Consider the following 14759-nt stretch of genomic DNA (forward strand, 5'->3'; position numbering starts at 1 on the left):
CTTGCCGGCCGTCGTCCTCCGGTTCTGCCGCTACTTGCTTCGGCCGAAAAATGCACTGTTGACCGGCGCGTGGTCGGCACGAGCTAGGGGGTTTAGTTACTCCATGGCCGCGCGTGTTGACCACGTTTCCGCCCCTGTTGCCGGGCGTGGTGGTATTCGGTGGATATATGTTCGGTTGCTGCAGAGGATTTGCCGACGGCGGCGCGTGTGGTACACGCGCCGTCTCCGGCGGTTCATTATTCCGAAGACAGCTCCTTTTTTGGGTGTTTTTTCCTGTTCTTGATTGCAGATTGTATTTGATAGTTTTGCTCTGTGTTAGATTTAGCCTGGTCTTTGATGGTTTGTGACCGACTCCATAGTGCAAGTAGAGGTTCATATGTCAACGTAGAGGCACATTCCTGTTGATTAGGTTTATTTGTAGCAACTATTAGTATAATCTGAGTTTCGGGGTAACTGTAATGGGACGTTTGAGGAGTCCCTTATTGGTCTGAGTTGATGTCTGTAACCTTGTTACCCTTGGGGTGAATTAATGAAATGTTTACATTTTCCCTAAAAAAAAAAAAAAAAAAATTATTCAAATGTGACATTAAAAATAAAAAAACATTAAAATTAAATTTACAGAGTTAAAAAAGTACGTATATATGCAATAATTTTTTTTACAACATCTTAAGCCAAATTCCATTAAGACATTTTGTACCCCACATGCATATACATAAGATAAATCAAGGTTGTTGGGGTGCAAGAATGATGTTTTGCTTACATGGATGGCTCTTAGAACATGTCTTGTAGGGGTGAAATTTCAAATGTCCTAAAAGGTTTTAACTTTCCTCTCAAAACACCAATTAATTTTCAAATGAAATAGTCAAATACTTTATCTAACAAATGAAATTAAAGTTAAAAGTCTTGAATTCGAGTCACAAAAGCATCATAATGAAAGATGAATTGTTGGACTACAACAGAATTCCTCTGCTCACGTAAACAGCTCGTTGAACATGCCTTGTAGTGTCAGATTTCAAATGTCATCAAATACATTTACTTTTCTCACCAGAGACTTAATCCAACAAAGTAACAATTTCATGAAAATTGTTGGAATTGAGATATTGACTTCCACCTTAATTGAGAACCCACCAATACTCATCCATATCCACCATCATTTTGTATCAATTTTTTTTTTTTGAAGTGATTCATATCTCCTTCTCTTTTTTCTTTTTTCTTCTTCTGGATTTTGGTTTCCCCTAATCATATCATTACAGGATTGTCAAACAAATAAACTTCATAAATAATCTATTGACTGAAAAATCACTGGACCACCCCATCTTCCACCTGCAAGTGATGATGATGACATTGCCAACCACAAAGCATCTGATTGCTCACCCCACTCCTCCAAACACCCACTAATCACAAATATTTGACTCTTTTCCAGATATGCTCCCTATTTTTATCAACCAGTATCATCCATGGTGGCAGATCAATAACCAAAATTAACCAATAAATTAATTAATTAACCAAACCACCAAACTTAATTCAAAATTTTAACAACTGCTTTGGCAAATTGAGATTCCACCACTGCTATTATATTCCTTAACGTACAAAACAAATTTACAATCCAACCCCCCCTCCCCCCCTCCACTACCTCGAAACAACAAAAGCCTACGACGTCGTTTACCCACCCCCCCAACCCGGTTGTCTTTTCGTGTTATTCGCTTTCTCACGTTGACTCGAGTACCAATCCCATACCGGAGGCCATGTTCTCCTGCATCGCGGGTGGAGCCGCGTGACGGTGCTCCCCTTCGTACGTTACGATCAGCATCGACGGATCACTCGGATCCCTCTCCACGTGTTTCCTCGCCGGGCACAACCTCATCGTACTACACTTGTAATACCCCCTGAGACAAACAATTCACAATCCTGGGACGTTAGATGCGATGAATTTAATTATGATTTATCAGCAGAATAAAACGGTCAGACATGAGGAGACTACAGTAATTACCGTGGGTATGGCGAGCCCTTGATCGGCTTCTGACCGTATTTCCTCCAAGAGTACTCGTCCGGCGGGATATCAGCGATTTTCGAACTGATCGCCGGGACCCGTATTGTTTTCTTCTCCCGATTTCTCCTGAAACGTTGAAAAAAACACTTATAAGCCACAAAAAAAAAAAAATCACCAAATATTCAACACATTTCATTCAAAAGGGTTCACTGTGGTCAAAATTAGAAGCCAAAAAGTCTACCATCTCCGTACAAAAAGACAAAACTGTGCCGTTTAGGAAGTTTGATTTTTGTGGCTCAAGTCCTTCCTTTTCCAATTTTTTTTTTTTTTTAACCTTCCTCAAAGACTACGCTTCAACGAGACACACCCTATCGTGTCAGTGTCAAGCGTGCTGTGTCCGGCAGTAGGTGATAGATTCAATGTTTCCGGACCCACTCGTTGACCATGAACTCGGGAGCTTTAAAGTAGATCCAGCTCGCGTCAACTCGAGCGATTCGACTCAATTTCGACCGAGTCGTTGTAATTTACAAAATAGAAAATATTAAATCAGATACTACTATTTTCTGATCGACGGTTCTTAGAGGTTTGACATTTGGTAAGAGTTGCTGAGTTAACTAGGTTCACTGGACGACCTAAATCAGAGCCATAGTCAAATGTTTAACCAGGAAGGTTCTGATTAGTAAAAGTGAGCAGATGGTGAAGGGCAACGTGTACCTTTTCTTGGAGCAATGGCACTTGCTGCCGGAGCCGGAGAACTTTCCGGAGACATTGTCGGAGTGCTCGTGGCACCTCTTCTTGTACGGAGCCGTCGATAGCGGCGGCTTTCCGCCAGAAACAGCCGGCGCTGGAGCGACCAAGATCGACGACCCTAGCTTCCCGTTGGAGACGCTGCCGTCGCCGGTGATAGCTGACGACATGATCGACGAGGTAGACGACACGCTGAAGCTCTCCTTGGTGAAATCCAGCTCGGTAGTCTTGGGGTTGGAGGCGAAAACATTGGGTTTCGAGAAGTCAAAGGTCAAACTCTGCTGCTGAGACGTGACGAATCTCGCCGTGGCAGAGATCGGAGCGTGAGGTACGGTCTCTGGAGAAACGATCGGCGCCGGAGGCACGGCGAGCTTAGAAGTCATCGGAGGAGGATCTAGGGTTAGGGTTTGCGAGTGAGGAACGAAGAGAGGGGCGGATGAGGATGAGGAGGATGGAGCAGAAGAGTGTCGAACCGGTCCTCGCCTGAACCGGGCGTGGCCGGTTCGGTTCAGGAGAGAAATCACCTTCTTGAACTTGGATACGGTGAGGTCGGTTATGTCGGTACAGTCCAAGCGGTTTGGCTGCTGGTGGTGGTGGTGGTGGTGGGACAAGAGGCGGATCAGGTGCTCCATGCTCTTCAGGCCTTGCGATGCAGCTTCCTGTATAGCCGTCTGATCGTCCATCTTCGGAAAGCCCATGAGCTCCACGGCCATTCTGAAAGAAATTTAGAGAGAGAAAGATAAACAGATCGAGCTCGCTCAATAAAAAGTCATCCAAAGTCTACAAGGGAGAAAGAGTAGGGAAAAGAAGGGGGAGGGGGAGCGATATAAGGGGGGAGAGGGTGACCGGATGACCGGGTAAGAGGTGGGGAGAGAAAGAGAATGAAGTCAAAGTGGGTGCGCGATCTGACGGCTTAGATGGGTTTGAAGATTTCTACGGAAGGTGGTGAATAAACAAATCAGGTGCGTGGTGGGCCCCCCTGGATTGAATAAAATTAAACAAAAGGATGAGAATTTCGTCGAGAAAACAGGGAGGTTGACGAGTCTAGAAGAAGTGATCGATCAGTGTGTCGTTTTACTTTTTCTTTTGTTCGTATGTTTGTGCCGTGCGGGTTGGTTGGTTTCTGGGGGGGACTTGGTAAAGCAGTGTGATGTTGGATGCCCACTTATTTTCAAAATTTAATAAAACCTTTGACCTTTTGTTTATATCCTAAAAACTATATTATTAAGTTTCTTTGTATGTAAAACGTTAGAGAAGTCCACTGAGGTGAAACACTAGTTTGTAAATATTCATTTTTCTTCCAAATTTGCACCAATCTTTAGGTTGTCAAAAAAATAAAAGGATTGAGTAACTATTTGTGCATCTTACTTAAAAAAAAAAAAAAAAAAAAAAAAAAAAAAAAAAAAAAAAACTATTTGTGCATAAAAAAAAAATACTTATGAAACAAGACTCTTAAAAATATGAAAACAATTTTTAGGAAAAATTTTATTTATCAACGTTGATTTTTCATTACTTTTACAAATTAAGGTTTACAAACTGACATGACATTTTATACAAAGATGAAAATGCCCTTCCCTTCACCGGTCCAAAATATCTCTCCGGCACTCTCCCCTCTCACCAACCGCCCTCCCTCTCTCCGGCACACACTCTCTCTCCCCTCTCACCGGCCGGCCGAATCTCTGCTCGGATCCGGCCGGCAACCCACGCTCAGCCGGCGTGGGTTTGAGAAATCCGGCCGGATCTGAAATAGGGCCGAAACCCACGCTCGACCAAATCTGAGATTCGGCCGAATCTCCTGCCGGGATACCCACGCTAGCCATATCTGGCCGGCGACTAGAGATTTGGCCTTCTCGAACCCAAATCTAGCCGACCGTCCATTCCTGAACCCAGATCCGGCCGGAAACTCAACCCTGTCACCGTCGTTCCCTTACTTCATCCTCTGTTATGGGCTTGGATATTTGATAATAATAATATAGCACTTCGAGGGGCTAATCCTCCACACACATAAGCACACGGCTATATGCTTGACATTCTAAAAGATAACACATAAACACACGGCTATATGGTTAACACTTCAAGAGATGATTTCATTCATTCCTTGTTGTGTTTAAATACATGAAACAGAAAGACTAACATAACTGACTCTCGGGTAACTGTCACACGTGGCTGATACCCACTGACCCACTATCCCATAACTAATGCAACCCACTTACAATTAACTGACCACTACTCTAATGGACTGACCCACTATTTACGGGCATTCAGCCCACTACCAAGTTCCAAGATAATTTGGAACTCTTTTAGGGAAATAAGACAATACAACTTAGCCCTTAAACATATCAGAATTACACTTAGACCCTCTAGCTGGTGTGCATGCCTCTAAATTGTTCTCTACAATGTAAGATGCGTGTCATTCATCCAAAGGTCCTTGAGCCCTGGTATCAAGGACCCGTGTCTAAACCTTCTCCACCACTCTTCCATCTTCTAGCATCTTCCCTAACCCATTCTTTCTCTCATGAACAACTTAGGGCCATAACATCCTCGCCGGCCGGATCTACTGGTCGGGCTTCCACTAGGTTGGTCGGGGTTGTGGTTGGGCAATGTGTTGGATTTTCGACGGTGTCTGGATTCAACCGGAATGAGAAGTGTATTTTTGTCCTATGTATTTAATTTTATTATTTTTTTTAACTATTTTTGCATTAAACTGGCGTGGAGCCTCATATAAAGCTCCACATCAGTTTTTAAATTTGTTGGTAAACTTCTCTTTGTACCTGTAGCAGCTCTCTTCTTATACTCATTAACTTTTAAAAAAATGTCAATTTAATGTATCCATCTTTCAATTTTTCAATTTCATAATTCCATTTGAATTTTCTGTCAAATCTTAACAGAGGGGGTGTCAAAATCCATAAAAAAATATCCTCCTTTGTTTTAGAAAAAACAAATTAAAAAAAATGCAAAGATTTAGACATTAGTTAGGATTTAGCGGAATTTACAAAAGTACCCATACTTGAATCTTTGAAATATTGATACACTAAATTGACACTTTTGAAAGTTTAAGGGTATGATTACAAAAATGATAAAAGATCAAGAGTGATAAGTGAAGTTTACTCCAATTTTTACTTTTAATGTTACATCAGAGCTTTAAAAAAAAAAAAAAATCCCCCCAAACACAATAACAAAAGATAAGGTCAAATTTTTACCTATTAACCTTATGAACCTACTTTGTATTTAATTGGTCATGTTGGGAAATTATCATTCCCTAAGCCCATGTGTACGGTGTACCAAGTCAAATTGAACTCGAGCTAATATGCTACGGCCATAGTGGAGCGGTTCGATGGATAGTAGACTGGATACAAGGCTCTATGTTCGAGAAGAACCACCAATCATCTCACTGAGCACGCATTCTCAATAGCTAAAGATTGGCAGCCGGGCCAAGGATGTCACCACCCGACGAATGCGAAGATTTTGAAATCTCCAGTATTTATTAAAATCTCCAACATTTACTGAGCCAAGTACTCAACAAGGTCAAATTTGGCAGAAAGGAATGATAGACGTTAGGTCCAGCCACTGTTCATATTGTACCGAGTTACTATACACCTCACATCGAATGGTCAGCAATCCCAAAAAATAGGAGATCTTCCATATGTCAGTTAATTCAAAGGAAAGTATAAATACACAATAAGACAAGTAGGTAAGGGGGCTGAAAATATACTCTTATTCACTTCTGATAAGAGTGATCACTGACTTAATCATCGGAGGAGGCTCGACCGGCCAACTTCTGGCAGGCCTTTGTTGTTTTACAAGCCCCTGATCTATGGACAGAGGAGGAGTGAGTCACTGCATCAGTGTCCTAAAAGACCAATCAAAAGCTGACACGTCACCATACCAAAAACTGTACCACCATATTAATTAGGGGTGTGCAAAACCCGCCCGTACCCGCGAACCCGCCCCACCCCGCACCAACCCGCCCCGTCAATAACGGATACAAGACATTTCTAAAAAAGTGCGGATCCTAAATATGCCAACCCGTGATTTATGAGGCGGGTTGCGGTATTAAATTTTTTCCCACCCGCACACCCGCCCCGCCCCGTAATCCCTTTATACTCATACCATCAAATTTTCCCCAAAAAAATTATAAGAGTCATGACAAGGGGTGTGCCTTTGATTTCATTAAATTTTCCCCAAAAAAATTATAAGAGTCATGAATAAGGGTGTGCATTTGATTTCATCAAATTTTCTTCAAAAAAATTATAAAAGTCACTACTATAGTCATGAATTGCCCAGGTTGTGTACCTTTGATTTCATTCAATACAGTTTTGCACTATCCATTTCATCTCTATTCTTATTCCATTCTCATATACACTTCAATCTCTACATTTTCACATACGCATACCCATTCAATCTACAATCACAAAAAAAGAATAAAAAAAACAGTTGGGTTTGTTGGTAATTTTGGTTCTTTCTTCTTGTTCTTGTTTGCTAGTGAGGTTGATTCAATTGGGATTTTCAAATTTTGAACTGGGTTAGCAAGATTGTAAATTATTTTTTTGGTTTTGGGCAAAAGAAAAAAAAAACGAAGAGGAATACCCGAACCCGCATGAACCCGTCCCGATCCGCACTACCCAAGGCCCATCGGGTTGACCATTCACTATGCAGGTTGCGGATCTCGATTTTCAAACCCGTTCACTGCGGGGCGGGTTGTGAAAAACATGCAAATTCAGCCCAATCCGGCCCGCGCCCACCCCTAATATTAATATAGTTGAATTAAATGCATAAATTTCAAACTATTACCTCAGTTATTAGGAGCAAGTTGACTTGGAATTCCAATTTGAAAATTTGAAAAATCTCTTCTAGAAAAGAGGATTACAATAACGTCCTTTTGGGAACTTAAGGACTTTGACAATTGGAATCCAAATTAGTTTCAACAAAATCAATAATATACCCGTTTAAATTTTAATCGCCAGGCGACGAGAATTTCCCGATTAAACGGCATGAAAATACCGAGAATACTGTACGAGAGAAAGAAAGCTGACCAAAAGTGGGGATCACGTGGAGTGACTCGTTTTCTTAATCCGAAACTGTTGACTAACTTTTATTTTTTTTCTTAAAAACCGAGCATTGCCGGTACCTCCTATTTTTTACCGTCCAATTCCTCACAAAGTAATCCGACGGTCACAGTGGAAGAGAGAGTTGACTATGACTATATTAATTCTCGGGAACCCCGAAGTGGTGGGGCTACTTATTGTCTCCACGTGGCACAAAATCTTTAATTAGTCATGAAAATTAGCTGGCACCTATTTAAAGTGGGGTTGGCCTGTTTCTTAAACCATTTAAAAAAATAAGTATTCAAATGTCAACAAAAATAAATTAATTAAAAAACAAAAGAGATTAATGTGCTTGAAATGTCAATAATAATATTACTAATAATAATAATACTAATAATAATTATCTAAAAATATAAAAAGTCCACTCGTCTCTAATTTCAAATAAATATAGGAAAAAAGGATTGTTGCTCTTCCATCTCGATCATAAGTTATAGTCGAACCCACGGCATCATTTTTAAAAGGTCAATTGGCCATAAATTATGTAACAATTTTTTTCTTTTATCTAAATATTTTAGAATTATTTTTGGAAAATAAGCGATGTGAACAGAAGGTGTTAAAAGTATTAACTAAATTATTACATTTATTATTTTTTATCTGCTTAAATTTTAAAATAAATAATAATTTAACATGATATCAAAACAAATATTATAAGTTCAAACTTTGTTTCCGTCATTCACCTCTTGTTTTAATTAAATATTTAATGAGTTAGGCCTCACTTATTAAGAGAGAGTGTTAGAATATTAATTAAATAATTAAATAAACAATATCAGCTTAAACTTTTGGGATAAATAATAATTTAACATGGTATCTTAACTCTACAATTTATCCTTCATTTTCAACTCTTTTTTTTTTTTTTTTTTTTTCAATTTAAACATTTAGAATAAATAATAATTTAATAGAATGATTAAACTCATCCAACCAAACCAATTCAAATAAAGTTTGAGCTTTTATTTCATAGATATAGACGTCGGTTTTTCAATGGGAGTAAGAATGATTAGTGTTATATATATATAATTTTTTTTGAAATCTTAGAGTCCTACGGTGGTAAAGTTTCTACATAACAAAGTAAGAACATTCACAATAGCCTCTTCATAATTTCTCTAAATTTAACTCTCAAAATTAACTTTAAGGGTTTTAGCTTCATTTTTTTTTTAAACCATCAAACAACAAGCTCTCTAAATGTTTATTTACTTTAAATAAATACTATTTTTTAATCATTCATAATAATATTGTCTCATAAAGCAATTTTTATTTACTAGAAAAATGAAGAACACTGGCATGGTTTGCAAAAGGTATTATTAAAAAAATAATAACATTTTCTGTTTGACTTTTTAAACCTAAAGAGAAAATTTTATAAATGTTAAGTTTAACATTTTTCTAAAGAGTCTGTTATTTGAGCATTTTTGTGATTTTTTCTAAATATATATATAAATTTAAAAATTTAAGTTTATTTTTTTTTAAAAAAAAAACTAAATATGAAGACTTCATTTTGAGTGCTCTAACTCCTCATTTCATATGATGATTGGTATATTTTTCTTTTCCTTAATAAAAAAATGGAATAGTTAAATCCCTTTAAAACCTATGTATTTAACGAATATAATCAACTTCCAACCCGACTACCTATTATTTTCGAACTAGGATCTAAAAATAGTGCCCCTTTGTAATATATGTAAGCTAATTGATATTCTTATGTCAAAGAAGCTATCATTAAGGGTCACCCTCCAAATAAAGAATCTAGAGATGAGAGGGAATAAATAAATCCATAAAAGGCCCACAACATACAAAAATAAAAAGCTAAACATGTAAGAAAGCTACTTTGTTTCGGTGGGCATCAAAGATCTCAGCTTTGAAACAAGAAGTCTTGAAAAAAAATATATGTCAACATAGCTTAGAAAGGGGGTAATTTACTTCTATTAATTAACTATATTCTTTTTAATAATGATAGACCAAATATACACTCGTCTAACCTAGGTTGAGAAGATAGAGTTGGGAGCTTATAATTTAGGTTATTGTGACGTTCCACATCGCGTTGGAATGAGGATGTGCTTATATGTATATAAACGCACAATTCTTAATACAATACGTTTTAAAACCGTGATGACCATGAACCTATCAGAACTCCGTAATTAAGCGTGCTTCTGCGAGAGTAATACTAGGATGGGTGATCTCTTGAAAAGTCTGGTTTGAGAGAGCCAAAAGTGAACAATATTGTATTGTTGGGGTGGGTTGTTACAAATAGTATCAAATAAAAAGTATTCTCAACCAACAATATTGATCTTTTTTTTTTTTTTTTTTTTTTTTTTTTTAATTTAATAAGAATTAATCCAACAATTAGTTGGAAGTATCATGTTAGGGCAAAAAAAAAAAAAATCACTACTCTTTGTCAAGCTCAAGCAGAGATAAACATTTGTGTATATATATAATATTTGACTTTTTCTATAATAATTTTTTCCTTCTAAAGGCCTCAATAGATTAGTTTAGTGGCATATGTCGACATTAGGTGCACATGAGGATTTGATTCCTTGTTTGAAATATTTTTCACGGATAAAATCGAGAGAAATATCTTTTAAAAAATTGAGGTGCCTCGGTTTTGCACAAATTAAATATCCTTCTATATATATATATATATATATAAATTGAATTTGATAGACTCATATGAAAGAGATAATTGCCTGCAAATCGTTTAGATTAGCCCATCCGATCTGGATCGAATTTTTAAACATTAGTCAACATGGAGACAATTGAGACAAAAAAACCCAAACTATTTGTTACACATATAAATACTCCCATTTGATAATCTACGTATCATATTATTATAATTTTCACACGTCCCTAATTAATTATTAAATAGGATTACAATGAAATCTTAATCTTATGGTTTCTGGGTAGTCTATGTTCAATGAACTAAATCTTTACGGATTACAAAACCAGACACAGGTGATTCATCGAGGAATACTGACAGAGGACCCTTTCATGCCTACGACAGAATGATGATTTATGAGAAGATAGGAAGCGGAAGAATGAGAATGGTGAACAATAGGTGTACCTTAGACTTATGTCTGTGACCGTCGATTACAACACCGTCGGTCAGGGCACCTTCGGTAGTGAGCCTCATCCATAAAAAGGGGTATACCCCCTAGGTACATATATTATGTTCTCTTCTATGTTCTATATTCAGTTTTATTAGAGAACCTTTACTTACTTAAGCATTGGAGTGTTCTCGTTTGAGTACTGAGCAGACTTTCGGTGACTATTTTCTCTATTTTGCAGTGACCCATCACTAGTTTGGCCTTCCAAAAATTTACTTCAAAAGTAGCTGACGTGGTAAGTATCTCGTGAACGTTCACATCATGTTATAATAAAGAATTTGTAGCAAAAGTTGCAATACCCTTAGCCATGCAGGCGCTAAGGAAAAAAAAAAATGATCATGCCTAAATATGTGGACCATACGGTTCTTAGGAAGAAGATCATGTATTTTCCTCCTCCATTGCCCGCTAATATTTTATATAAGTTAAAAATTAAATAAACTTTGACATGAAAGGTGCATTTGGAAATGAATGAAATTAAATAAAGCAAGCGGTAGGTCATGCCCTTTTAGTTTCATTCTCACCTAATTATAATATCTCTCCTAATAATTAATCTCACTTTCACCAAATAAACTCTTATTTGGGGAGAGAGAACCCTCCAATAAGAGAAAGATAGGCATTCTAACTCAAACCCAACTTCTTTTTCTTTTTCTTTTTTATTTATTTACATGTAGCTTATGTTATTGAAACATTTTAATTAATGGGGGTAATATCATAACATAACCCAATCTATTTGGGTTTCATATGTTTATTGTAGTTAAATTTCTCCGTTTCTTCCTTAGCAATCTGAAAAGCATCACAGCTCAAGAAAGGACGTAGAAATTTAATAAACTAATTTTTTTAATTGACTTGTATTATTATATTAATGGAGCATGATAATGGAAAGACCATTATTATAATTGTAGAGTTTTAATTAAAAAAATGGTGCTAAGCAACATTCCAGAAGATATGGTTGAGGATTTGATTCCTTGTTACGTGTAACATAATCTGGCCAATAAAACAGTGACCCAAATTTGTCTTCAACCTTACTGTACGTGCTTAATTCTCATTCTCGCAAGGGTCTCCACTATGGTTATTAGTTTATCCAGCTACTTTTCTTTTAATTTATCCCCTTATATTATTTACATTTTAGATCGCATATATATATAATTATATTGTTCACACAAGTTAGTTAATAGGACCGCTGTTTTTTTCTAGAAAATACACTGATTTAAAAATTTATTGATTTATTTATTTTGGCAAACCACAGAAAATACAATGCTATATATATTGATTAGTAAATATATTGTGGCTCGGTTATAGGTTTTTTCTTTGGAAAAAGTCTATGTACTCCTCTTTAAATTATCACGTGAATGTTAATGTCTCTTCAAACTTTACATGATGTCTCTCCAGACTTAAAGATGACGTTAATATCTCTTCCAAATTATTAAAAATTGTCAACGTCTTCTCAAATGACAAAAAAACTAAAACCTAATCTTTATTATTATTATTTTAAAAACAAAATGTTGGAACAAGAGCCACCTCAAGGCTATTGGGATGGTTCGGCCACCCTGTTTGGCCATATCTGAAGGTGGTCGAACCACCCCATGTTCGGTGTTCCAACATCATTCATTTTTTTTTTTAAAAAAAAAAAAAAAAATCTTTTTAGATTTAAGATAAGTAATTACAACCACATATTATTACTATCCATTTGAATATGCATATGTGTTAGCATATGTGTTGGACTTTGACTCGTAGGATTTTTTTTTTATTTTTTTTAAAATTATTTGTTTGTTTGTTTATTAAGTGATTCATAGGATACTTGATTGACTGACATCCACGTGCTACGCAATAGGCAATAGGCAATAGGCAAAGGGGTTGATTCTTGGGTATAAATAAAAACTAAAGCTATAATGGGTGTGGACTTTTTGCAAGTTGCTAAAAAGATGCCCAACATTTCTCATTTATTTTATTTTAATAATCATGGGAGCTTTTGTTAATCGGGAATAGCTTTTTCGTGGTAAAAACAAAGAAAGAATATCGATTAATTCAACACCAAAAAGTCAAGATCCGTGGGCGCCCTCATCCAATGACTTCATGCTCAAAACAAGAAAAAGGAAAGAAATAAAAAATAAATAAATAAAATCCAATGGCAATAGTTGCTTAGAGTTCTTGCTGTTTTTATCTTGTGTTTTGGATTACTAGATTACAGTCTGCTCTGTTAAAATATTAGATTAGAACTAGATATTTTAAAGATGACTTTAAATCATATATGCACCCTCTTAGATCTTTTAATATAGTTCACGTATAAAGAGAGGCTAATTTTATTGTCTATGTTTTAGTTAAGACAGCTGTGTTTCGAGTCGGAGTATCAACATGGTCGGAGGAAACTCTACCTCCTGTCTATGATTGTGTTAGGGAGTTTTTGTGCTCCTACTCATATAATCTTTAGGTCTTATTTTTATAAGAATGTTTATTTGTTTAAAAAAAAATAAAAAATTGTTTTATTAGGCGTCGTGTCGTGTGGATATTCTTAATATTATATGGGTTTACGGTCTAATCATATCTTGTCTTCATTTTGATATTATTTCAAAAGTTAACGGTAAATTTCAAGGAACTATCAGTAAACATATTAGATTTTTATTTTTATTTTTTGAATATTTTGGTATTAGATTAGTGATTAATTTTAAGATTTCCTTTCAATATGAGTAGAGAAGAGAGGATATGCTCATATATATATATATATATATATATATATATATATATATATATATATATATATATTTTAAAAGAAAAGAAAGAGATTTCTCATAAGTAATTGAAGTAATTAAGTGTCATAACTCCATGTAGATACCATTTTTTTTAATGTAAAAGGTTTATCATATTCATATGCTGATTTAATCTAATGGACTGCAAATTGATCTGCTTTTGGTAATTCAAATTTTTTTGAAAATCAAAGACAAATATTCATTGGGCCCTACAATGTAGCCCATTAAGTATCAATATTGGGCCAAGCAGTTCCGTGACTGACCTGAACTGCAATTTCCACGACAAAATAAACTTAAAAAAACCATCAAATCTAAACCCACGTGTAGAGATTGGACCTAAACCCACGTGTGTTGCTGTTAGGGTGTCGGAGCCAGCAGGGCTTAGGTTCTAAAGATGTGTTGCTCAACCAACTATAAATCTATAATCGTATCTCCCATTTTGTTGAAATCTCTACCACCTAACCCCAATCATGCATATGTATAAGTATTAGATGCTGACAGAGCATATACGGGTTTTATATTCTTTTTAAACTCTTCCTTTAAACACTTAAGATACGATTGATACGTGGAATGACTCTTTTATTAAAAAAAAGAATACTTTTTATTGAGAATAAAAAAAAATGAAAATGGGATAGTTATTCTTATTTTGTATTTTGACGACAACACATATGAAAAACATAAACATTAAGAGAAAGAAAGAAGAAAAGAAGCTATTGTCATTGATTTTTGTATGTATTGTTTGCATAAATATGTAAAGTATAAACATTGCACAAGACGAATGGTAGACACTTGATGATTGCAGCTGTATTTTCCTTGTGTGTCTTGCACAAGATGAATGATAGACATAGCAACTGTAGTCTGCTTACTATATTTCTAGGATATATAGTTGTAACATCAATTGTAGTCTGCTTACTGCATCTCTATGATGAACGGTAGAATCTTGAGTTTCCTTATTTGTTTGGTCGGTGTTGATTGCTTTCTTTAACACTCTCCCTCAAGTTTGAATAGACATTTTATTAGCATAACTTAAATAAAATGCTAAATAATAATAAAAAAAAAGCAGTGGAATGGAATATAAATACCT

The 14759-nt window shown here is 36.0% G+C and overlaps 1 protein-coding gene across 1 annotated transcript; it reads right to left on the reverse strand.

Annotated features, from left to right (window-relative positions):
* Positions 1 to 859: 859 nt before the first annotated feature.
* LOC133870505 (probable WRKY transcription factor 17) lies at positions 860 to 3542 on the reverse strand. The gene is made up of 3 exons (XM_062307663.1): positions 2705 to 3542; positions 1991 to 2116; positions 860 to 1886 (listed from the first exon to the last, which is right to left on the reverse strand). The coding sequence occupies exons 1-3, from the start codon at positions 3448 to 3450 to the stop codon at positions 1709 to 1711; spliced, it is 1050 nt and encodes a 349-aa protein (XP_062163647.1). The 5' UTR covers positions 3451 to 3542; the 3' UTR covers positions 860 to 1708.
* Between the last annotated feature and the right edge of the window lie 11217 nt (positions 3543 to 14759).

Source organism: Alnus glutinosa, chromosome 6 (genome assembly GCF_958979055.1).
Source record: "Alnus glutinosa chromosome 6, dhAlnGlut1.1, whole genome shotgun sequence".
NCBI classification, from domain to species: Eukaryota; Viridiplantae; Streptophyta; class Magnoliopsida; order Fagales; family Betulaceae; genus Alnus; species Alnus glutinosa.

What these genes read in the sequence shown, in the direction of transcription:
- LOC133870505 (XM_062307663.1), bottom strand. Translation starts at nt 3,450, where the DNA reads ATGGCCGTGGAGCTCATGGGCTTTCCGAAGATGGACGATCAGACGGCT. An exon ending in TGCCATTGCTCCAAGAAAAG is followed by an intron (nt 2,117 to 2,704) that starts GTACACGTTGCC and finishes TCAACGTTTCAG; the next exon opens with GAGAAATCGGGAGAAGAAAA. An exon ending in AAGGGCTCGCCATACCCACG is followed by an intron (nt 1,887 to 1,990) that starts GTAATTACTGTA and finishes TGTTTGTCTCAG; the next exon opens with GGGGTATTACAAGTGTAGTA.